The 24,241-nt window shown below is 62.2% G+C and overlaps 2 protein-coding genes across 6 annotated transcripts in view; one reads left to right on the forward strand and one right to left on the reverse strand.

The window, feature by feature from the left end:
- On the forward strand, positions 1–23,737 carry ZBTB7A (zinc finger and BTB domain containing 7A). Of its 5 annotated transcripts, none has more exons than XM_027085498.1 (3): positions 1–271; positions 9,974–11,253; positions 15,165–19,368. In XM_027085498.1, exons 2-3 carry the CDS (start codon positions 9,989–9,991, stop codon positions 15,664–15,666), a joined length of 1,767 nt encoding a protein of 588 aa, XP_026941299.1. In that variant the 5' UTR covers positions 1–271; positions 9,974–9,988; the 3' UTR covers positions 15,667–19,368. The 5 variants fall into 5 exon arrangements, with proteins under 5 accessions (XP_026941299.1, XP_026941302.1, XP_026941303.1 ...); XM_027085501.1 differs by lacking the exon at positions 1–271 and adding an exon at positions 1,171–1,519; XM_027085500.1 differs by lacking the exon at positions 1–271 and adding an exon at positions 1,608–7,963.
- The window catches only part of PIAS4 (protein inhibitor of activated STAT 4), a 24,405-nt gene continuing 23,742 nt past the window's right edge, over positions 23,579–24,241 (reverse strand). Inside the window, exon 11 of the mRNA XM_027085503.1 lies at positions 23,579–24,079. Coding sequence (XP_026941304.1) covers positions 23,811–24,079 — 269 coding nt within the window. The 3' untranslated portion in view covers positions 23,579–23,810. The remainder of the gene's footprint in view (positions 24,080–24,241) is intronic.

Here is a 24,241-nt window from a genome sequence, read left to right on the forward strand (position 1 = left end):
CTGCGGCACCTTTAAGACAAGGGAGGACCCCTCTTGCCCTCGGAGAAACCAGGAAGGGAGTCGCGAGCATCATACGGGGCTTTGGCTGTACTGTACAGTTACTGTAGGGGCAGTGACGCCGCCGCCGGAGCGAGGGAGCGACGAGGGGAGAGCCAGCGAGGGGAGAGCGAGACGCAGACCCCAGAGGCGAGCGGCCGAGGAGACCAGTCCCAACTCCGGGCCCCGGCCCCGCGCGCCCCGGCCCGGCCCGGCCCCGGCCCGGCCCCGCGAGGTAAGTCAGCGCCCGGCGTAGCCCCCAGCGCGGGGTGCAGGGCGGGGACGGGCCGGGGGCGCTGCGCCCACCCCTGCCCTCTCGGGAAGGGGCGATCCCGGGAGCCGGGGACGTCCCGCAAGTTTCAGAGGAGGGGGTGGTTGGCAGCTGCCCGGAGGCGGGAGGCGCCCTGGATCCCGAGGGCGGGGAGGGGGCGCCGCCCGGGAGTGGGTATTGGGGGCGAAGTGCATGGGCTTGTGCGCCAGCCCCCCCCCTCCGTGCATGGTTTTTCGGGGCTCCCAGGCGCGCGGGGAGAGGGGGAGGGGAAGCGGGGCTGCATTGAGGGTGGGGGGAGCCGGCGTGGGGAGATAGGGGGGCGCGTCGCGTGCTAAGTTTGCAGCTGGGTACTGGGGGCGCTCTCGCCCCCCGGGGGCCTATTCGGTGCTGCGTGCATACGTTGGAGTTGGCCAGGATTGAGCTCCATGGGGGAGGGGGGGGAGGGGGCTGAAAAAACAGGGAGGGGGGCTTTGCAAAGGAGGGGGAAGGGGTGGGGTGTCCGGGTGGGCGGGCGCGGCCGCTCGGGCCTCTGGGTATCGTAGTTCCCCCGCGCTCGCGGCTGGCAGGTGGCAGGCGGATAGGACTACAAGTCCCAGGGTGCCCTGCGCTGGCGGTCCGCCGCGGCCCGCGGGTAGGGGCGGTGCGGAGGAGGGGCGGTGAGCGGCGGGCTGGAGAGCCAATGGGCGCGGGCCGATCGCGCGGCGCGGCTCGAGGGCGGGCCCTGCCGGCCAGAGGGCGGGGCCTGGAGCCGGGCTCCCCTTGCCGGGGGCCGGTGGCGGTCCCCGGCTTCCGGCTGCGCGGCCCGCGGGCCGGCCCCCTCCCCGCCCCGGGGCCCCTCCCCGCCTGGTTGTGTAACCGTCCCCAGCCCCCCTCCCCTCAGCCCCCCGCCCCGGGGGGGGGTCACCCACCCGGCGCTCCCCGGGGAGGGCGGCGGCCCGGGCGGCCGCGCGGCGCAGGCGAGCCCGGGGATGCGCGGCCTAGTGCAGGCTGGGCCCGGGCGTGGGGGAGGCGGGCGGGCGGACCCAGATCCGGGGTAATTTGCATCGCCCTCCCCCCAGCCCGGGTGGGGATTGGCCGCCGGCGGCGGGGGGTGGCGCGGGGCCAGGCTCACTGCCGCCTCCCGGCCCCTCGGAGGGAGCCAGCCCAGCCGCAGCCGCCGCCGCCACCGCCGCCGCCGGGGCCGGGCCCCCTCGCCGCTGCCCCGGGAAGGAGGTAGGAGCCCCCCGCGCGGGCGGCGCGGTGGGGGCCCGCGGGCCGGGGCGGGGGCCGCGCACTGCGGCCGGGGCGGGGGAGGGGGCCGCTTCCTGCCCCCGCCCGGGCCTGACTCAGCCCTGGGCGGGGGGACCGGCCTGGCCCCTCGCCCTGCCCGCGCGGCCGTCCGGCCCCGGCCCCGGGGTAGGGAGCAGAGAGCACCCCTCTGCCCCGCCCGCGCCCCCAAAGCGCGTGACCCCGTCTCCTCTGGCCCGGACACCCCTCCTTCCCCTTGACGCCACCACCACGTGCGAACCCTGAGCCCGGGCAGAGGAGGGGGTGAACTGGTGGGATCCGGCCCCCTCCCTCGCTCTGCCTCCCTCCCCGGCCTAGGAACCGGCCCCCTCCCCCAGCCCCGGGCCTGGGAACCAGGCAGGGGCCTGAGCTGGGGCCGGTGCACCCCCCGGGGCCCAGGCCTTTGCGGGTCCTGGGAGGCACTGTCCGCGCTGGCTGGCCGGCGGTGAGGGAGTCCGGTGGACCGCGGCAAGAGACTGCTGTCCAACCAGGCCCGGGCACCCTGTGGGCACCCACTAAATGTTTGGGGAATGTAGCCAGCAGTTGGCGGGGTGGCAGGGGGAGGTAGGCAACTCCTCTCTCCCCCTAGCCAGGCGGCGGAAGTGAGAGAGGTGTTGGTGCCCCTCCACCGGGTGTGCCCACCTGGCTCACCCATGGGTGGCGGGCTTGCTTGGCTTCCCCCACCCCCCCTCCCTGCCAGCTGCCTCCCGGACCAGGGCCGGAGCAGGCCCGGCCGGAGAGGGCGTCCAGGATTCCATGTCAGCCCCCCACCCCCACCCCAACAGGGCCAGGGCGTAACCCTGAGTGTGCCGCTCCCACACTGGGGGGCCCTCCCCAGGACCAGCCGATCACTTCCTACTGGCAGAGCTGGTCTTGGGAGAGGTCCGGGGAGTCCAGGCTAGGCCCTGCTGCTGCCCAGGCCCCGGAGGCTCCAGGTAGGGGGGCATTCTCCCCCGAGGGCCACCCCGGGTGGGGCCTGGCACTTATCGGTTGGGCTCGGGGCTCTGTTTACCGCCAGCCATCGCTGTGGAGACGGGAGCCTAGGGGAGAAGGGGGGGCAGGAGCCAGTGGCTGGAAGAGCGAAGCCCTGGGATCCGCATGCCTAATGAAGGAAAGAGGAGCCAACGGGGACACTGAAATTTTAATTCGTGGGTCACTTTGGGGGGGTATTTATTATTCAGTTCTGATTGGCTGACTGGCTGCGTGGTGGCCAGTCAGCACCCTGGCCCGGGCGGGGAGCCACGCAACTCTCAGCAGAGGCCCTCGGCAGCGGGTGGCTGCGGGGAGCCCATGCACCCTTTTCTCTGTGTGAGAGACTGAGGCCCGGCAGTGCTCAGCCTTCGTCCACTGGGGAAGGTTCTCGAGGCAATAGCTATACCTTGTGCTGGCGTTTTTCCTTCCCTTCTTTTCCTTGGAACCCTCTGACCCATAAGCTGGTTGGGCTGGTGGAGGTCCCCGATGCCGTGCGAGGAAACTGAGACCAGGAGGGGAGGCCAGACGCTAGCGTGGGGCCTCAGGGGCTTAGAGCAAGGCTCAGAGTGGTGCCCTATGGGGCAGGGAAGACTGAGGCCCTGGGGGAAGCAGAGAGCAGCCCAAGGTCACCCAGCCAGGGCTGGGTCTGACCCTTGTGGTCCTGCCTCCTAGTTTAGGACGCGTCCAAAGTCCTTTGTGTGTTACAGCCGAGGGGCGCCGGCCCACCTATCTTCCAGAGGGCTTGGAGGTTCACAGCAGGCACCTGTCTGCCAAATGGAGCCTTTGCCCCAAGAGGACAGTGAGGCTCAGAGAGGGGCAGCAAGGTGTCCAAGGTCACACAGCAGGGGCCTTAGCCTCCCTGCCTCCCAGTCTTCTGAGGCAGGCCCTTCCCACCCCATCTGAGCTGCAGCCCCGCCCCTTGGCACCTTGGCCCCTGGAGACTGGCAGGGCTCTGTGTTTTTACAACCCATTATTTCCGAGGAGACCCAGGTCACCTCCCAGAGCCAAGAGTCAGGGCCAACCCCTCTGAAGCAGAGCTGGCCCGAGGAGGGGGTCCACAGGGGTTTCAAATGCTGGCCCACTTGCTCTGTGACCTTGGACAAGCCCCATGGCCTTTTGGAGCCTGAGCATCCTTCTCTGTAAAATGAGGTGGTTGTGGGTTCCCCCCAGGTACTGCCTGCAGATCCACCTGTGTTCCCTTTCCTTGCCTCCCTCATGGAGGAAGCACCTGGGTCAGCTCAGGACACAGCAGGGATTCTGCTGGAGGGTGTGTGTGTGTGTGTGTGTGTGTGTGTGTGTGTGTGTGTCTGAGACACCCCCCCACCTGTCATCTTGTGCTCCAGGCACCTGATAGACCATAAACCACCCTGCAACAGCCCTGGGCAGTGGAGACCAGAGGAACAGGCTTGGGTGGGGGCCACCGTGGTCCAATCTCAGCCCAGCCCTCCGCTCCACCTGAGGTCCACCTAGGGAGGTCACCTCCCTTCTGCCAACCTCAGTTTTGCCATCGATACAATGGGGAGATTACCTTTAGGCCAAAAGTGAGGATTTACTCAGTGATTCCCCAGGAATGTTTGTTGAGTGACTGCTGTGTGGTGTCAGGGCCTGGGGGAGCCCCTCCTGCATCTCTTTTCTGATGCCCTGAGTTCACAGGTGTCAGCTGGACTCCAGCCCTGCCCCAGGCTCCCTGTGTGACCTCAGGCAAACCTCTCCCTTTTCTGGGCTGTCACAGGGCAGCTCTGAGGGGGCGTGAGAATAAGCTGTCCTCCCCCCACCGAGGCCCCCAGGGTGGGGGGATTTAGTCCCCTGCTGGTACCTGGGGGCAGTGTGTGTGGTGGGAGAGGAGGGTAGAGCCCTGGCAGGACTAGTTAGTTTGGCCAGATGGAGCCAGACAGGTGACCCGTGTTCAAATCCAGCTCTGCTGTGTGACCCTGGGCAAGTTGCCTCAGTTTCCTGGCCTGTGAAGTGGGGCAGTGGTTACAGACCCTTCCTCCCAGAGCTATGAGCATTGCTGCTGAGGTGATCCAGACCAGGCTCCCGTCAAGCCCCGTTGAGGAACAGCCCCTGCCCTTGCGGCCTGAGTCCCGAGTCTTTGGAGCACCAAAGCGCGGAAGGCGCCCTGTGGAGAATCTGGCCAAAGGACCAGCCCCTCCATCTGTCCCCCCAGCAGGCTGTGGACGGCCACTTGGTGGAAGTGTCCTCACCCACGCCTTTCGGGTTTGACTGGAAAACAAGGCTCGGTCCCACCTCCCATCAGGATGTGTTTGATAGGAGGGAACTGGCTGAATTTGTAGGCATAGGACACTGGGGCCCCAGTGGGCCAAGCACCCCTTTGGGGTTTCCAGGCCGAGCAGTCCACCTGCTCAGGCTGTGGGTGGGGTTGGGGGTGGTACAGGCACCTCCAGGTGACAAGCTGGCCTCAGGGGAGGGAGGGAGCAGTCTGGATGGAAGTCACCCAGGCCTCTCCTGGGCATCTTGGATAAGCAGGTGCAGCCTGAGTTGAGGGCAGTGTAGGCACGGATGGGATTCTGTGAAGCCTGGCTTTGGTTACTCCCGGTGACAGGAAGCTTATTCCTTCCACTTCCACTGAAAATGGCTCTTTCTTCACAGGGCTTCCTCTTGGAAGCTGGTCTTGGTGTCGGGGCTGTACTTCCTGGCCCACGACAGCACTCAGAGCGTGGGAACAGGGTGGGCCTCAGCCCCACCCATGAGTTGGGGCTCAGATGGGATCCCCATGACCTCCTAGTCCCCACCCCCACCAGCCTCCACACACACACTTCCCACTGGGCCTGCAACCTTCCTGCCTCTGGCCCTTTAAGGCCCCGGGCAGGAAGCCCCTCCCCATTTAGGGCAATAAATGGACACATAAAATGGCCGAGGGCCTGTCTGCTGGTGTCTGGCCTGGAGGGAGGCCTGCGAGGACAGGCGGGCAGGGGGCAGGCTGACAGCTGGCAGCCAGCAGTCACCCTGAGCCGTTGGTGCCCCCCACCTCCTGATCAGGACGTTGCATTCCTGTCCCATTAAACCCCGGCCTCGGTACTGGGCCAGGCGGGGATTGGCACCAGGTCGGGGCGGGGTAACCCGTCAGGACCAACCTTGCAACACAGGCTGCCAGGCTGGGAGGGGGCGGGGGCGGCTGGGCACTGGCCTGGCAGCCGCACCTGGGCACCAGACTTACTGTGTGACCTTGGGGCGGCCGCCCACCCTCTCTGGGCCTGGTTTCCCCCCCACACACATGATGGCTCAGCTTCCTCCTGGGGCTCACCACACACTTCCTTGGTACACAGTAGTTGGGGAGGGGGCTGGATTCCTGGAATGACGTTCAGAGGTGAAGTTCAAAGCCCCCAATCCACAAGGGAGGGGGTAAACAGCCTCACTGGGCCTTTGGGGATTGTCCCTGGCACACAGTAGGTCCTAGGCCAAAGTTCGCTAAGAGGATGAGAGTGGAACCCTTTGCCACTGTCACAACCCCCAAGGAAAATGAGGCACAGAGAGGTGCTTTTCCTGGCCCAGGTTCACCCAGCTTGGAAATGGAGGAGCCAGGATATGGACGCGGGCTGCTGTGGCAGGTAGTAGGTGTTAGAGGTCCCTTATATAGTTTCCTTTCATTCTCTCCCTGAGTTGTAGGGAGGGAGGCCTTAACCCCCTGTTAAGCTGCCCGCATCCCTGGACACTCCTCCAGGAAGGCGTCAGGTGGCAATTACCTACCTATCCACTGCTGGCCACCCCTTGAGGAGTGTGGGGGGGAGGAGGAGGCCCGGCCCCAACCCTCACCTTGCACCTGACCTTGGGGACTCTCTAGCCTCTTTCCCCTGCCCCTCTCCCAGGTGCCCACCGCTGAGCCTTTGTCCCTGCTGTTTCCCATGCTTAGGACACCTTTCCCACAATCCTAGGGTCCTTCCTGGGTGACACCTGCTGTTCCTGGGACCAAGTCAGGACGCTCCTGACCTCTCCCTGCATCCCCAGTAGTTGAGAGGTGTCAGCTCAGGCCGGCTCAAGTCAGAGCATCTGAGTCCCAGCCTGGCTGCCGGTCTGTTGTGTGACCTTGCCCTGGCCTTATCACCTCCCTGAGCCTCTCCTCATCTCTAAAGCCCAGGGTCCAGTTAGTTCTTGAAGGTTCCAGGGCACAGAGGAGGCCCCCTGGGAGGGCAAAAAGCAGGCCCGGGTCCTTGCTGCCTGCTGCAGCAAGTGACCCTAGGTTAGATTGGAGGTGGGACTGGCACGGTCCCCTGGTACTGGGTGTGCCTGCCAGCCAGGTGGGCGGGGCTGGGTGTGGGCTCTCCAGCACATAGCTCTTTGGTCTTTGGTTCCTCCTGTCGTTTGCTGCGCCCCTACCGTGCACTGCCCAGGGGAGGCCGGGGGCGGGGGGTGGAGGGTGGCTTGGGAGCAGCCCAGAGGGAGGAGGGCGCCCCACCTCCAGCCCAGGAAGAGCCTTGCTGAGACCTGCCCCTCGGCCAGCCGCCGAGTCAGCATCGAACGGCCCCGGAAATCCCATGGGGGCGAGTGTTGGGGTGGAGCTGTGATGAAACATGGGGCCCTGGGTGGGTGCGGGCCTGGGCTCAGGGGACCCTGGTCGTTGAGGGGGTGAGGCTTCCTGGAGGAGAGAATTTTCGTTGGCTCATTATTACCGAGGAAACCGCCACGTGTCGGGGCACCTACTAGGTGTCAGGTGCCAGCAGGGCCTCTTAGAGCCAGGAAGGGAGCCACAGGGGTCACCTGGTGAGACGGTGCTGTGGCGCACAGTGGGTGCTCAGTAATAGGTGCTTTTTGCTGCCTGGACCCCACGTGACTTCCTTCTCCCACCTGGCAGGGTCTTCCTCTGCTTTCTTAGAGGGAGGGCCCTGAGAGGCCCCGGGTAGGGGGAGGGCAGTGGCCCCGGGCGTGGCAGGCAGGTGGCGTATGTTCCTGGAGAGAGGGCTGGGTCAGCTTAGTTTCCAGGGCCAGGGAAGGGGCTGTGGCTGGCTGGGAGGTGTCGGGGAGGGAGGGTTGGGGGACCCCCAGCCTCTCGCCTCTGTCAGCTCCTGGATCAGCCTTGCTGGGTGCCCTTGGCCTGGATTCTAGCTGTCTCTGGGCCTTGGTGTTCTCATCTGTAAATGGGGGTCATGCTACTTCCCTGGGGCTTTCCTTGGCTGGTATTGCCCCAGGCCCTGCCCTTTGGGGGAGGGTCTCAGATGATTATGTGCGGGAAATAGAGGCCCCAGCTGGGAAAGGACAGGGGTGCGGACCCTCAGACCCAGCCCAGACCCAAGGGCTGCCCCACACAACAGGCTCTTAGCATGTGGCCCGGCTCCTCCAGCTGGTGGAGATCCAGGCCCAGGGCTGGGTACATTGCCCCAGGCCAGGTTCAAGGCCGGAGCTTGCTCCTTCCCAGCCGGGTGGCTTCCAGCAAGTGGGAGCCTGGGCAGCCTCACGCTTGAAGTAAGGATGTGCCAGCGCCTGGCCCGGTGGGCTTGGTGCCGGTGGGAAGGCGGGGGTGGAGGGGCCGTGGCGAGGGGTGAGTCACCTGGACCAATTCAGGTCTTGACCTAGAGGCCCCAGGAGGACCCCTGAGGGGACACTGGCAAGCAGGGCCAGGGTGGCCATCTTGGCGCGTTGGTGGCCCGGATCAGAGGAGGGGCGAGGAGGGGCCGAGGCCGGTCTGATCCGGAGTCCCATCTGCCCACTCGCTCCCTGGGGCCCGGGGCCAGACGGCAGATGGTGGCAGGGGGTGGAAGCCGCCACAGGGGGCTCTGCCGAGGCTTCCCGTGGCCAAGCCTGGGGGGGGTCGCGCCCCCATCCCCTTCCTCCTGCTCCCAGCAGCCACATCTGAGCCTGCCCCGCCACCCACCGCGGGCTGGCGGAACAGAGGCGGGAGCTAAGCAGCTGGTGCGGTCGGTGGGAAAGAGGGCGGGCGGCGGAGAGAGGCGTCCCGGGAAGTGCACTGGCCGCCTGCACGCCACACAAAGGCCTCTGTGTCGGCCCCAAGGCCTGGACCCCATTCGCAGGGCGGCCCTGGGTCGGGACAGGCCTACCCTGGCCTTAGGACTGACCAGACCAAGCCCAGCTCCCTTGCCGGGCCAGCCGCCTGTATCCCACTAGAGGCACAGTGGGAGGGATCTGTGTTAGAGCTGAGCTGGGTCACCCAGCTGGGGGTCCTGGGGTCTTTAGAGGCTGAGGAAGGCCCGGTTCAGGCCCTCTCCCCAGAGACATGCAGAGGCTCTGGCCTGAAAGCAGGCTGGCTGGGCCTGGAGGAATGTGGGTTTTGTTGGGTGGCTTGGGGCAGCCGGGGGCTCCCCGGAGAGGGTGGAGGGGTGGGGACAGAGCCAGAGGGTTGCACAAGCGCCCAAGTGGGTGGATGAGTCACAGCCCAGGGGAAGGCGGAAAATAGGAGGCAGGGGAGAGGGGCGGGACAGAGTCCCCCCCATGGCCCTGCTTTTCCAAAGGCTTCTGCCCATTTGACAGATGGGGAGACTGAGGCCCGGAGAGTGGCAGGGCCTCGTCCCGGGCTGAACAGTGCAAACAGGGTGGCCAAAAGGAGAGGGGCTGGCCAGGCAGGAGGTGGGCAGGAGGCCCCCTGGCCCCCCACTCCTCCTTGACAGGGTCAGCTTGAGTGGGCAGGGAGGAGCATCAGGCAGTGGCCTGGTTTCCCCCAGTTACTCACTGCGAGGGTTGAGCCACGTCCTAGGGGTTCCACAGGGCAGGAAGGGGTCTGTCCTGCAGAGTCACCGCCCCACCCCACCAGGGCACGCCCACGGCCCTGATGACCCTGGCCAGGTCCCTGGGTCTTGGCCTTACCCCTTCCTGACTCAGAGCCCCCCAAGAGAACTGGGCCCGACCAGGAGGCAGGAGAGAAGGTTAGGGAGGCCGAGGGGCTAGGCAGGGATGGATGGCCATGCTGGTTGGATATTGGCTCTTGGGTCAGTTGCCCTGGGTTTGAGTTGAGGTGCAGCCGTGGGCCCCTGGGACTCCCTGAGCCTGAGCCTCATTTTCTCACCTCTGCGGTGGAGACGGTGCTGCCTCTGGGACTGCTGGGCGCTCAGCCAGGGCAGCGCACGGTGGGTGCCTTATGTCACCACTGTGGCCTCCTAGAGAGGGCATGGGCAGAATCCCGTGCTCAGATTCATTAGGAAACAACTTGTGTTGGGCATTTATTGAGCACCTTCTGTGTGCTCCCACGCCACTTCAAATTGTCCTTTGGACAGGCACTCCCCTCTCTCGTAAAGCCGGGAGGGGGGCCGGTGTTCATCTCTGAAGCACCCAGTTGGGTTTCGCCAACGTCCTCTCACTTTGATGATGCAGAACCAGCCATGGACCATCCTGATGCAGAGCTGGGGAAACCGAGGCTGGTGGGGGAGGTGGGGGCACTACTTTCTGAGGGCCTCGCAGCCCAGCCAGTGGGCCCGGCCCTCCCTGTCCCTCATGACCGCCCCTTCCTCCCCGGCGCTGCAGGTCTTGGCGCGGAAGATGGCCGGCGGCGTGGACGGCCCCATCGGGATCCCGTTCCCCGACCACAGCAGCGACATTCTGAGCGGACTCAACGAGCAGCGGACGCAGGGCCTGCTGTGCGACGTGGTGATCCTGGTGGAGGGCCGTGAGTTCCCCACGCACCGCTCGGTGCTGGCTGCCTGCAGCCAGTACTTCAAGAAGCTGTTCACGTCGGGTGCCGTGGTGGACCAGCAGAACGTGTACGAGATCGACTTCGTCAGCGCCGAGGCGCTCACGGCCCTCATGGATTTCGCCTACACGGCCACGCTCACCGTCAGCACAGCCAACGTGGGCGACATCCTCAGCGCCGCCCGCCTGCTCGAGATCCCCGCCGTGAGCCACGTCTGCGCCGACCTCCTCGACCGGCAGATCCTGGCGGCCGATGCGGGTGCCGATGCCGGCCAGCTGGACCTCGTAGATCAAATTGATCAGCGAAACCTCCTTCGCGCCAAGGAGTACCTCGAGTTCTTCCAGAGCAACCCCATGAACAGCCTGCCCGCCGCCGCCGCCGCCGCCGCCTCATTCCCATGGTCTGCCTTTGGCGCATCCGACGATGACCTGGACGCCACCAAGGAGGCCGTGGCTGCTGCCGTGGCCGCCGTGGCTGCCGGCGACTGCAATGGCTTGGACTTCTACGGGCCCGGCCCCCCAGCCGAGCGACCCCCGGCCGGGGACGGGGATGAGGGAGATAGCAACCCAGGTCTGTGGCCGGAGCGTGATGACGACGCCCCCGCTGGGGGCCTCTTCCCACCCCCCGTGGCCCAGCCGTCCACCGCCACACAGAACGGCCACTACGGCCGGGGCGGGGAGGAGGAGGCAGCCTCGCTGTCAGAGGCGGCCCCGGAGCCGGGCGACTCTCCGGGCTTCCTGTCGGGCACGGCCGAGGGCGAGGACGGGGACGGGGCCGACACGGACGGGCTGGCGGCCAGCACGCTGCTGCAGCAGATGATGTCGTCGGTGGGCCGGGCAGGAGCGGCGACGGCGGGGGACAGCGACGAGGAGTCACGGGCGGATGACAAGGGCGTCGTGGACTACTACCTGAAGTACTTCAGCGGCGCCCACGACGGCGACGTCTACCCGGCCTGGTCGCAGAAGGTGGAGAAGAAGATCCGGGCTAAGGCCTTCCAGAAGTGCCCCATCTGCGAGAAGGTCATCCAGGGCGCCGGCAAGCTGCCACGGCACATCCGGACCCACACGGGCGAGAAGCCCTACGAGTGTAACATCTGCAAGGTCCGATTCACCAGGTGAGCCGGCGCCACCGTGGCGGGGGGCGTGGGGGAGGGGGGTGCTTCCTGGGGGCCCTTTGCCCCAAAAGCAGCCACACGGGGACCCCCTGCCCCGCCTGCGCGAGCACGCTCACATCCTGCCTCCGCGTGCGAAAACAACACCACGCCCTGCCCTGCAAGGGTGCCTTGTCCATCGGGGCACCCCCGACCCCCATGCGCCTGTCGAGAGAGCCTGGATGGGTGGTGCCGCGCAGGCCCTAAACAAGGTGACCACTAGAACATAAAGCGTGCCAGGCGGTGCTGACCTGCGTGAGGCTGGAAGGAAGGGCCCAAGGAGTTGCTTTTCTTCCTTTTCCCTGGGTGGTTCTTCTCATCCCGACTGGAGCATTTGGGCCTTGGGAGAGGGTGACAGCCCCACTGGGAGCAGGGAGTTCTGGTCGTTAGGTAACTTTGAAGTCTTCCGTGAGCCCGGGGGACTTGCTTCATTCAGCCAACATTTATGGAGTGCCTGCTGGGTGCCAGGCCCTGTTCTAAAAGTGGAGGGACAAGCCAAAATCCCCGTGGGGGCGACGGAGCATGTGCGAGATAAAACCGCAGAACTGATAACACTAGTTGGTGGAAAGTGCCAGGGAGGAAAAGAGCAGAGAACAGGGTCGGGGTGTGGTTGTAGGTGCTGCCTTAAACAGGGAGGCTTCCCCGAGGACTGAGAGCTGAAGGAGGAGAAGGAGGGAGCCGTGGGGAGCGGGAAAGGGAGAGGCAGAGGGAAGAGCCAGTGCAAAGGCCCTGAGGCCAGTTCAGCTTAGGGACTCGCCACAACCAGTGGAGGGAAAAGGGCACGGGAGCCGTTGGGCTTGGTCCCTGGACAGGAGGAGTTTGAGGCCAGGCTGGGGGGATTTTGCGATCTGGTCTTAAGAGTCCAGAGGTGGCAGGCTGGGCCTTGTGGGCCAGCCCAGTGGGAGCGGGGGGCTGGTGTGTGGGGGCCTAGCCAGGCTGGGTGACTCAGCATCACCCCCTACCCTCACCAGCCCCGGGGTTCCCCAAGCCACACCCACCCAGGCCGAAGAAAGAGGCCATTGTCCCAGCTTCCCGGCCCTGCCCTGTGGGGACAGGATCTGGGAGCTGACCCCCGGACCAGCACCTGGGCCCCCTCCCCAGCAAGCCAGGAGAGGAGGGTGTGGCTGGGACTCCAGGGCCCAGGAGTGCCAGGCAGGGGTAAAGGGCACTGGCCGGGAGGCAGGCAGCCTGGTGGGTGGCCTGGCTCCCCCCCTTTGGTGAGATTGGGGTGCCGCTGGTCTTAGGGGCCTCCCTCTTGCTCCAGATGTGGAGATGGTGGACTGGGCTGGCTGTGGGTCCTGCCCTCAGGGGTCTTAGAGCCTGGGAGGAGCAGCCTGGTAGAGGCCCAGCAAGCCAGAGCCTGGAGAGGTGACACCTTCCCCCACGCCCCCACCCTCAGCCAGGCTCAGTTTCACCTTCTGGCCTGGAGCTCTCTTGGCCACCCCGCCCTCAACCCAGGGCTGATCCTGTTTGCCGTTCTAGGAAACTGAGGCATAGAGAGGGCCACCAGGCCAGGCCTCTTCCTCCCAGGTGCCCACCTGGCTGCTCTCTGCCCCCCAGGGCCCCAGCCCCCGCCCCTCCCTCCAGGCTGGGGAGCCCAGGGGCCCCTCTGAGTCACACTAGAGAGTTGAGTAAGCAGGGCCTGTGGCGGCCGGGGCTATAATTACCCAGGCCGGGGCTTGAAGTGATGAAACTGGGGCTTCCTCCACCCCCACCCCACATTGGGACAGCCCCCAACCCTCTGTGCAACTCAGGGCAAGTCACTTCCCCTCTCTGAGCCTCCAAGCCTCAGCTAGGGACATCTCTGTACAGTGCTAGAACAATCCGAGTCCCTCCTGTTCCCTCCGTGACCTGGCCCCAGGGTCTGAGTGGGACAACTGGGAGACCATGTTAGCCGGCTCCTAGGAGGCGGGGTAGGCGGTGGCGGGAAGCGCCTGGCCATTGCCATCCTCTTTCTGGTAACAGCTCAAGTTAATCCAGGGAGCGATGAGTTTATTGTGGCCCAGGTTCTGCTGGCTCACGTGGGGGTATAACGGGGCCAGAGAATAGGCAGGGGGTCTGGTTGCAAAGGTCCAGGTCTTGATCCTCAGAACAGTAAGAAGCCATAGAAGTTAGGCCAAGCAGGGACACCAGCTCTGTGGGAGGTGCCAGAGGGAGGGACTTGGGACTGAAAGAGCCTGGGGGGAGGAGGGTGCAGGCCTTTGTCTCGGGGTTGGGAAAGATTTCCTGGAGGAGGAGGGGCATTTCCGGTGGGGCTTTGAAGGATGAGTAGGAGTTTATTAGTCCTGGCACTGAAGAAGCTCTCAGTCTGGTGGGCATCAGAAGGGAGAGACCCTGAGTGACTCAGTGGAGCATAAGAGTCTGCAGCAAGGAGCAGGTCAGATTCTACCCAGAGCTCTGGAGACCCAGGTCCCTGCCCCTGCCTTGTGGATTCCAGGCAGGAATCCACCCCCATCACTATGGACCAGCATAGTACAATAGAAATATCATGTGAGCCACCTCCGTGACTCTACATTTTCTGGCAGCCACATTTTTAAAAAGTGAAAGAAACAGGTGAAAGTAATTTTAATCATACTTTTACATAGTCCATTAGTTCTATTTCAATATGTGATCAATAAGCAAAATTATAAATGAGATCTTGTACAGTACATTGAGCAAATGAAGTCTTCAGAATCTGGGGTGCCTTTTGCACTTCTTACGCATCTCACCTTGGACCAGCCACATTTCAAGGGCTCAAGGGGACAGAGCAACACCTGGGCCATAGCCTCCCCAGAGCTGATATGGTGACCAGCTTTGTGGGCCAAAGGCCCCAGGCTGAGCCAGGTCCACACAGTTCCCTGTGGGTGAGATGGGCATGGAGGGGCCCTGGAATCACACCCAGTCCCTGTTTTCAGGGCTCACAGTCCAGTCAGGGAGACAGATGAGAAACAAAGGCGGTGGCATGAGGGACCGGGGTTGAGGGAGTCTGGGAGGGCCTCTCTGAGGAGATCACGTTTGGGCTGAAATTCAACTGTGAAGATCTGGGAGGGAAAAAAGTGCTCCAGGTAGCCAGAACAGCATGTTTAAAGGCCCTGAGGTAGGCTCCTTGTTATCAGCGTGTTGGGGTGACAGCCAGGAAGCCAGTGTGGCCAGAGCAGAGGGAGGCAGAGGTGAGGGGAGATCTGGCAGGAACTGGGGGTAGGGGGTGGGGTCCCTGGGGTGGGGACTTGGTTACTACTGTGACCAGCTGCTCTGGATTTTCAGTGACTGAGGGGTTTCCCAGGACACAGAACTTTCAGTGCTAAAGCCAGGACAGCTTAACCCTCTCTGTTACCAAATACTCCGGCATTCCTCCTTGTTCCTTGTAGCATTTTCAGCACCTGGAACGGGGTCTGCTATGCAGCAGGTGCTCAGTAAATGCCTGTAGTGTGAAGCCATGCACCTGCCACTGGGCAGAGCCCCAGGTGGGAGGGAGGCCTGTTATCTTCCTCCTCCTATGCATAAGAAAAGGGTTTCAGTGGGACTTCCCTGGTGGTCCAGTGGTTAAGACTCTGCGCTTCCACTGCAGGGGGCATGGATTTGATTCCCTGGTGGGGGAACTAAGATCCCGCAGTGCGGCCAAAAGAAAAACTGGGTTTCAGAGAGGTTCAGCCATTTCCCCGTGGCCACACAGCGAGCGGGGTCCAAGACCCTTTTCACACCTTAGTGGGTTCCTTGGTGCTGTTCTCAGAATGGGGACCCGCACCCCCTTTCCCCGCAAAACGGGGGCGCCCCTGCCGCAGCCCACCTTTCCGCAAGGGTCCCGGTTTCCCCGCGCCGAGGCTGGCGGGGACGGGGGGCTTCCATCCTGGGCATGGGCCCGGCCGGGCACCAGCTGACCCTCGGCCCGTCCACAGGCAGGACAAGCTCAAGGTGCACATGAGGAAGCACACGGGCGAGAAGCCGTACCTGTGCCAGCAGTGCGGGGCGGCGTTCGCGCACAACTACGACCTGAAGAACCACATGCGCGTCCACACTGGCCTGCGCCCCTACCAGTGCGACAGCTGCTGCAAGACGTTCGTGCGCTCCGACCACCTGCACAGACACCTCAAGAAGGACGGCTGCAACGGCGTGCCCTCACGCCGCGGCCGCAAGCCCCGGGTGCGGGGTGGCGGGCTTGGGGGGCCCGACCCCGCCCCCGCCCCGGGGGCCCCTGTGCCGCCCGGCGCCCCTGCCCCGCCCGGGTCGCCGGACGCGCGGCGCAATGGCCAGGAGAAGCACTTTAAGGACGAGGACGAGGATGAGGACGAGGCCAGCCCCGACGGCCTGGGCAGGTTGAATGTAGCGGGCGCCGCTGGGGGAGGCGACGGGGGCGCCGGGGCCACCGCCGATGGCAGCTTCGCGGCCGGACTCGCTTGAAAACCAAAAAAAGAGAAAACAGAAACCCGAGAAAGAGAGAGAGAGAGAGCAAATCACCCACCACCCCCAAAAAACACAAAAAAAGAAATCTATCTATATACAGATATCTATATCTATATATATATATATATACAGATATATATATATGAAGCGTCACAGAATCTAGGGTAGTGCTTTTCTCAGATTTTTCTCCTTCATGATGTTCTCTCCCTCCACGGGGACCCTCGCCCCCCCACCCCCAGCCCCGCTTGCCCCCCACCCCGTTGATGGCTTTCGGGGCTCAGCTTGGGGTTTTTGTGGGATACGAGGGTTCTGAGCTCCCCGGGCGCCCCGCGGTTCGGGGTCTGGGGTCCCATCGGAGGCCCGATCAGGGCCCCAGGTCCCAGCAGGGGTGAGGGTGGTCACGGGGGCGTGGGCCGGGGATGGCGGGGGAGGGGGGGGGCTTTTCTTTTCCTCGCCCTGCCCCGCCCCCGCTGATTTCTAGAGTCTTTTGAGATAAGACCTTAAAAATGATTTGTGTCCGCTGTGAGCGGACGTTAAAACGGCCCCATCCGCACCCCCACCCTCCTTCCTCAGGGCACTTCCGAAGTGGGGGTCTCCCCCTCCGTCTCCCCACCTGCCTCCCTGCCTCCCGTCCCTGCCTGTGGTCCCCCGGATCTCCTGGCCACCGCGACACAAATCTATTTATTTCCAGGCGTGGAGAAAGGGGAGAAGACGGGGAAGGGGGGGGAGGGCACCAGGGTGACTCCCCAAGGGCCCCCGCCGCCTTCCTTCACGGCACTTACAACCCGGCGGGACCTGCGGGCCGCCACTCAGGGTGCCCCTGCCACCCCCGTCTTGGTCCTCCGACCCAGGCCCACCCCAGACCCCATGAGACGTTTGGAGATTCGAAACTTTTTGTCTTCACCCTCTCCCCTTCCCCTAGCCCTGTCCCGATTTTTAAAAGCACTTTTTAGATTTTTTTTTCTCTTTTCCTCCTTAAAAACAAAATTTATATATAGATATATATATATATAAAATATACTTTTCCTCAGAGGAGCAGGCGACTGTGGGGTGAGAGAGCCAAGAGCAGAGGGAACGCAGGGTCTCACGGTGGCAGGGATGTGGGGAGCGAGAGTGTCCAGAAGTTCCAATGTCACAAAAGCAATAAAAACAAGATTTTACAAAAATGAAAGGAAAAAAAAAAAAAAAACAAGACAACCAACCACAAATAGAAGTCTTGGCACTTTGTAACAGAACGGGTACTACACTTTATCTTAATTCTTAATTTAAAAACATGTTTACAAGTTGCAACCAACTTCTATGAAAAGTCAAAAAGACAAAAAAAATAAATAAATAAGAGCGAGAGAGCGAGCGAGAGAGAGAGAGCGAGAGAGAGCAAACAGAAATTCCTAAAAGTCGATTTATTTTTGTACAAAATAATAAAAAAAGAAACCCACCACAAACGTAGAATCCACTTCTGTTCCCCGAGGTGAGAAGGGGGTCAGGAAGTCACGGGTGAGGGCGAAGCCTTCTGAGGTATTTGTGCTTTACCATGGGGGCTCGCCTTGCAGGCAGGACTGCGGGGTTTTTGTGTTTCTGCCGTGTCCCCCCCCCCCCCCCCCGCACCCCCCCCCCCCATTCTGTCCCTTTTTGGGTTCTGATTTGGAGACATCTCCTCACCTGCTAGCCATACAGTGGCCACCCGTGTCCGCGGGGACCCTCCTTACCGACTCCCCAGCTCAGGGATGGGCCCGAGAGAGGGCTGGCCTTCCAACCAGCCGGAGCAATCCCGTCTCCCTGCCCTTGTCCCCCGACCCTTGCTGTCCCCCCACCCTCCAACATGGCCGCCCTTCCTTGTGGCCACCGAGGAGCTGCCATCTTGGATACACCATCCCCACCGAGGTGGGTGACAGGGGGCCTCACCTCCAGGGCCTTACTCCACCCCCCACTGCACCCCTCTTTTTACTCAAAGGCACTGACTGTAACCTGGGGGCTGGCACCCGCCTCCCCCCAGCCTCTGGCTCCCCAAAGGCCCGGCATTGACCGAGCCACAGGCCACGGACTGGGGCCAGGGCTGGGGAGGCCGTGTCGCCAGAGGCCGGGGCACCCTCCTCCCCCCCACCCATCCCCCGTCGCATATGCAACCCTAGCGTGGGGCCCTGTAAATAGACGCTCTGCTGAGCGGAGACCCTTCCTCGTCAAAAGCCGGAGGTGCGGGGGGTGTCCCCGCTCCCCGCCTCTAGCTGCTGGCCCGTCACCCCGTGCCCCTTGGTTCTGTGACAGACCCAATCTCTTTCTTGTTTTTAAAGGGAAGCTTTTAAAGAAGGCAACTTTCATCATTGTTTCTACAGGACAGTTTTTTTTGTTTCCTCCTGCTCCCCCCACCCCTGAGCCTGTCAGCCCCCCAGATGTCTCAGGACCCCCCCTCCTGAGGGGGGTGGCAGGGGAGCCCAGGGCCGGGTGGCCCCGCCCACACCCCAGCATCGTGGGGCGAGCTCTCTCAGAGAACAACCCATGCAAGCTGAACAGGGAGCTCGAGTGCCCAGGCTAGGGGGACCTGCACCCCTACCCCATCCCAGAGAGGTTCCCTGAAGGGACAGCCCTCTCCCCCACTACCCACACACCCCCTCGCAATAAAACCAACTGAAAAATCACAGCTGTCGTCCTGGCCGGGTGGGGGGAGACCAGGCTTGGGGGATTAAGGCCTCTGGGACTACAGCGGGGGCAAGGGCTGAACCCCCGCCGAGCACACTTTAACACAAACCTCCTCGGGAATTGCACTAAACCCCTACCCCTAGCTCTGCGCTCAGCTTCTGCCAGCCTTGCCCACCCACTCCGCCTTAACCCCTCTCCTGCTGCCCACCAGCCCATCCCCGGGGGCCGCAGCATCTGCATGGGCCCAGAGCCGGGACCCCCGCCCTCCCAGCCCAGGCCCTGCCCCCCAACTCCGCGCAATCACATACTGTATATAGACGTGGATCAATTTTATTTTTATTCTTTAAATTAAGGTCGTGATAAAGTGTTGCCAAAGATACTGCTGAATTCTCGCGTTTCAGGAAACAAACAAAAAATTTTGAGGGGGAACGTGCTGACTGGTCAGAAAGGACAGAGCAAAAAGTTTTTTTGTTTGGTTGTTTGGGGTTTTTTTTGTGGTTTCTTTTTTTGGGGTTTTTTTTTTTTTTTTTTAACTGCCTGGTACAAAAAAAAAAAAAGAAAAAAAGAAAAACAGCGAAATTGTTATTTCCATCATCTTGGTGAAGCTGCGTGAATGTGTGTGTGCGCTTGTGTATGAGTGAGGTCCAGGCGGGGGGAACTCCAGGAGGGGGCTCCGGCAGGGGTTGGGGGGAGGGCGTCCTGGGACGACGGCGGTGGGCCAGCAGGATGGTGGGGGCCGGAGCCCTCACCTGGAGCGGTCGCCAGCCTGCAGGACCCGGGAGAGAGAGATTAGCACCCTTGCTGCTGCCCCCTGGCTAGCCCCCTCACCTTGATCCCCACCCCGCCTTTTGAGATTAGGAGAAAAAAAAAAAAGGCAAAAAAATACAAACCTTAAAAACCAGTGAATGTAAAGTGCCGGACCAGGCCCAGCCTGACAAGAGTTTGAGTCTGGACCTGTGCCCAGCTGGGCTCCCCTGGGCCATACCAAAGTCTGCCCCCCCGTGGGCAGCTCGCCCAGGAGACCCCTCATGGCTATCCTGTCTTGTCACCCTGTTTGTACGTGGCTGTCCCTTTGCTTCCTTCCAAGGGGGAGGGGGTCTTAGGTAGGGGGGAGGGGTCCCCCAGCCCCTTCAAGAGTGTTCTGGGGAGTCTTTGCACTACTGAGACCCATTGTCCGTGGAGGGAACGGCCTCGTGGCATGTGATGGGACAGAAGAGGCAGGGGCTCCTCCAGGACCAAGGCAGTCCAGGCAGCCAGGATTGTAGGCGGCAAGAAACGAGAGTGAAAGGAAAAGCAGGAGAAAAAAAGTAAAAAATCAATAAAAAAAAAAAAGCAAAAATCCTATTTTTTGAGAAAGAAAGATATTTATATTTGCAGTTTTATTTTAAAAAAGTTATTTAAGCTGAGGAAGCAGCCTTCCTGGAGTGGGGATGTTGGCTGGCGCAGGACGGGTCAGGGCCTGGGGCTCGGGCACCCCAGGAGCCATAACCTCAGAGTAAGACTAGCTCGCACTAAATATATAGATTTACACGGGGGGTGGGGGGGCAGGGCAGGAGATGGAGGGGGCTGGGGAGACCTCCATCGCCTGGCTGGGGCTGCCTGAAGGCTGTGGCCAGGGGTCCCAATGCCCAGGGTCCCCCCTGCCCCACCCGGGCCCAGACATGAGGTGCCTTGGACTTTGGGGGGCCAGGCCTGGTGGAGGGGGGCAGGGGTGGCACCCACCGGGGGCACAGAGCACAGAGCAGACATTCCATAGACTGTATTTGAGAGTCTTTATAAAGTGTGGGAGATTTAAAAAAAAAATTGATAAAAATGCACTTTTGGGGGGTGGGGAGGGAGAAGCTTTAAAAGTAATAAAAGAAACAAAAAAACAAAAACAAAAAGACAAAAGATGATGAAAAACCAGACAAAAAAAAAATCATTTTTCTTGTACATAAAAAAACCACTAAACGCAGCCTGTTACGACCGCTGCTGCCTCATTTGCCTGATTTTGATGTTCTTTGTGTTTTGTTGGGGCGGGGTGGGGGAGGCTGGGAGCGGGGATGGAGGGTTTGGGGGGCCCCTTCCCTGTGGGCTGGGCCCCTTGTCAACACCACTCCGGGCCCCCCTACTTGGGTTCCAGGGAGAGGACTTCAAACTCAGTCTGACCCTTCCTACCAGGCCTGGGAGGCAGGGGCGTGGATGCAGTGACCCTGCCTCTGGGCTTCCAGGGTGGTGTGGGTGTCGCCAGTAGTACCAGGCCTGGGGCCCCTACAGAGGAGGTGACCCACACCCCGGGGCATGGGCGGGTGGCACCAGGAAGGGGCCTGAGGGCCGGTGAGGGCGAGGATGAGGGTGGGCAGGGAGAGCCGGCTGGGCAGCCTCCTCGGTCACCTCCGACTGCAGGGTTTCTGGAGGCCCTGGGTTGGGGTGGCCTCAGCCCGGGAACATCAAGTCTGCCAGAGGGCCCCAAGGTGCCAGCCCACGCTGGGCCCCACTGACATGACCCAGGATCCAAGCTGGCTGCTTCCACCCACGCTTCCCCGGGGAAGTCAGGCCGGGGTCCCCTCACTGGGGACAGGGGTCTTAGGCTGCAGCCCCTCCTCTGGTTTGGGGTCATCATACACAGCCACTTTCAGGGCCCTGGAAGAGCCCTCCTCCCGTCTGTCTCCGTCAGACTGGGGCCAGCGGGTTGGGGTGGGGGTGGGGTGATGGAGGGGCCCCGAGGGGACACAATGGCCATGCCGCGGCCTGGGAGAGGAGGGCCAGCCAGCTTTTGCCAGGAGCTTGGGGAGGATGCAGAGTGGCGGCTCCGGGGGTCCTCCATCAGCAGCAAGGTCACTTGCCTGTCTGTGCTTACATGGACCCAGGTCTCCAACTCGGGCCAGGGTGGGTAGGGGACCAGGGCTTCCACAGACAGACCCCGAGGGGACCTGAGCCAGCCAAGAGGGAGACTGGAGGCCTCGGATGATGGTGAAGGATGGTTCTGCAGCCACTCGGCCCAGGAGGGCATCTTCGGTTAGGCTCCCATGCCTCCCCCGCTAAGAGAATTCTTGCATATTCGGAGAATTGTGCAACCATCACCTCCATCTAGTTCTAGAACACCCTCATCACCCCACAAAGAAACCCCTTCCCCACTAGCAGTCACTCCATATCCCCCTCTCCCAGCCCCTGGTGACCTCTAACCCCTGTCTCTGTGGATTGGCCTGTTCCGGACATGTCATATAAACGGAATCACATACTATGTGGTCTTCTGTCTGGTTTCTCTCACTGACCATCATGTCCTCGAGGTTCATCCACACTGTAGCGAGCGTCAGTGCTCCGCTCCTTTTTAAGGCTGAATCGTATTCCACTGGGTGGATGGAACACGTGGTGTGTCCATTCACCTGTCAGTGGACATCTGGATTTTTCCCAGGTGAAAGGGTTATTGTTTCACAACAACCCTTTCGCTGTTGTGAATCATGCTGCTGTGAACAGGTGTGTACGAGTGTTTACGTGAGCCTGTTTTCGTTGACCTTGGGGTAGACACCTAAGAGCGGAGTTGCTGGGTCAGATGACAACTCCAGCCCAGGACTCTCCCACCACAGCTGCCCCATCTTACATTCCCGCCGGCGAGCTCGAGGTCCTCACTTAATCCCCGTCCTCGCCATCTAGCCGTCCTAGTGGGGGTGAGGGGTGAGGTGGCAGTTGTGACGTGCCTTTCCCTGTTGACTGATGATGTCGAGCATCTTTCTAAGGAGCTTATTGGCCATTGTGTATCTTCTTGGCCACCCAGGGGGGCAGGGGCCATCCTGGGATTCAGTGGCTCAGTCTGAATTCCTTGCCCGGTCCAGGAGACACACACTGGACCTCGCAGTTCAAGGTGGAATCTTTCTCATTTGACCAAATGCTGTGACTTCTGAATCCGGAAGGCCATGCAGCACAAGGCCAGGAGAAGCGTGGATAGGGCACAGGTTTTGTCCTTTGCTCCCAGCCATGGCCCCGACGCACAGAGAAGTGGACGCTGCGGTAGCTTCACCTTGACTTTTTTATTTGCGTTTTTAAAAAACAATTAAATTAGAATACAAATATTAGAAAACAGCGGCCCTCGGCTGCCAGTGCAGACGGAGGGAGGGCTGAACTGCACAACCGAGTTTATACAGTAAAACTGAATTTGCCCTCGACCAGATTCATGTCCCTTTCTTCTTTAGACCTGAAATGATATTGCTTCCTGACTAGGAGAGTTCTGTTTATACAAAGAAAAAATATTCCGGGTCTTGGGGGTGAGGGGTGCGGCGGGGAAGAAAAGAAAAAGCAGAAAGAATGGCGGGCACAGGAGATCTGGAGAACCAGGTGTGGCCTCCGGGGGACAAGGGTGCTGGGCGGGGGGCCGGGCACCCAGCTGCGGGTCCCTGGAGGCGTCTGGGGCCACTCTGGGCCCCCGTGGTCGCTGGATTGCCCCCCCCCCCCACCGGCCAGGAGCCACCTGGGTCTGGGCAGGGAGCTGAGGCCCAGTCCTGTTGGAAGACAAGAGTGAGGCTCCCGGGGGAGCGGGTGCCGGGCAGGCCTCGTACCCGTCGGAAAACCCAAGAGCAAGGAGAGGGGGAAGGAACCGCCCAGAATGGAGAGGCCAGGGCAGGTCCTTGCCGACCCCTCGGAAGTGGCCACGCCCCCCTGCCCCGCTGAGGAGGGGGCTGGCGACGGCGGCGTCGGCGTCCGTGGACACCTGCGCTGTTCCGTAGGGAAGTTAACCTGAATTGGAGTTACCGAGGTAGCTGGCTAGAAAACAGACCCCCCCCACGCCACACGGTGCCGCGCTCTGGGGCCCCCGCCTTCCGCCGGGGGTCCTGGCCACACGCCGGGTCTTCAAAATACCAAGTTATTGCACTTTCAAAAAATACAACACATCTGTGGCTAAACCCTCCCTGGCCCCCCCCCCCCCCCCCCCCCCCCCCGCCCCCCCCCCCCCCCCCCCCCCCCCTGGCTTCTTTGCTAAAAAAAAAAAAAAACGCTCCCTGCTCCCGGCTCTCAGGAGAGGACACGCTTGCAGAGAGAGAGAAAGCAAAGGAACAGACGAACGTCAGAGTCGGGGTCTGCTGCCGGGGGAGAGGCTGTCCTCCCCGCATCCCCACCGCCCGGTCCCTCGCACCAGCTGAAATGGTCGTCCGGGGGGCGCGGCGACCTGGGCCCACCCGCCCTTCCCAGGGTTGGCTCTGACTTCGGGCTCCAACTCCGGCCAGGGAAGTGGCTGTGTGGGTGGCTTGTCTTGTTTTTAAGTTTGATTTTTGTTTGTTTTTCTTTTTTTTTTTTTGACTTTTTTTTTTTTGTCGTTTTACTTTTTTTTTTTTTTAATCCTCCGATAGGAGAGTCCAGAGGTACAGGTGCCAGGAGCCAGGGAAAGGGGTGGAAAAACAAAATGAACAACAATAAAAAGAAAAAAAAAAAACAAAAATCACTCCTCCCGCTGTGCCCGAGGCCCGCCTGCGCCCCTCTGCGTGGTGAGCACCAGGAAAGTCGAGTGTCCGGCTGGTCGCGGCGGTGGCCAGCGGTCAGCAGGCCGACACCAGGCCCTTCTGGAAGGGGCAGCGACGCTTGGGCCGGGGGCCATCCTCGTCCTCGTCCTCGTCCTCCTCGTCCTCGTCCTCGTCCTCCTCCGAGGACGACGAGCTGTCCAGCGTGAGGTCCACCACATCAGCTCCTGGCTTCCCGTTCTCCACACCTCCCGCCGCGCCGCCCCCGCCGCCCGCGCCCCCGAGCGCGCTGCCACCCCCGCCGTTGACGTTGGGGGTGGTTGGGAGCCCATTAGCATCCGAGGTGCCTGCGGAAGAGAGACAGGGACAGATGCTCAGGATGGTAGGTGACCCGCAGAGAAAGGAAATCAAGGCCGGCGAGGGGCGGGGACAGCCTTGTGCAGTAGCACACCTCGGAGGACGGAGCGAGGTGGCCTCAGGCCACCGGCTCCCCCGTGCTCTGGATGAGG

This window comes from Aethalodelphis obliquidens, unplaced genomic scaffold, assembly GCF_003676395.1.
Source record: "Aethalodelphis obliquidens isolate GAN/ISIS:26980383/991018 unplaced genomic scaffold, ASM367639v1 scaffold53, whole genome shotgun sequence".
Taxonomy (NCBI): Eukaryota; Metazoa; Chordata; class Mammalia; order Artiodactyla; family Delphinidae; genus Aethalodelphis; species Aethalodelphis obliquidens.

Excerpts from the sequence above, each read along its gene's own strand:
- ZBTB7A (XM_027085497.1), top strand. The coding sequence starts at position 9,815 with ATGATGCAGAACCAGCCATGGACCATCCTGATGCAGAGCTGGGGAAAC. Across the intron at positions 11,254-15,164 it reads TGCAAGGTCCGATTCACCAG|GCAGGACAAGCTCAAGGTGC; the intron begins GTGAGCCGGCGC and ends GCCCGTCCACAG.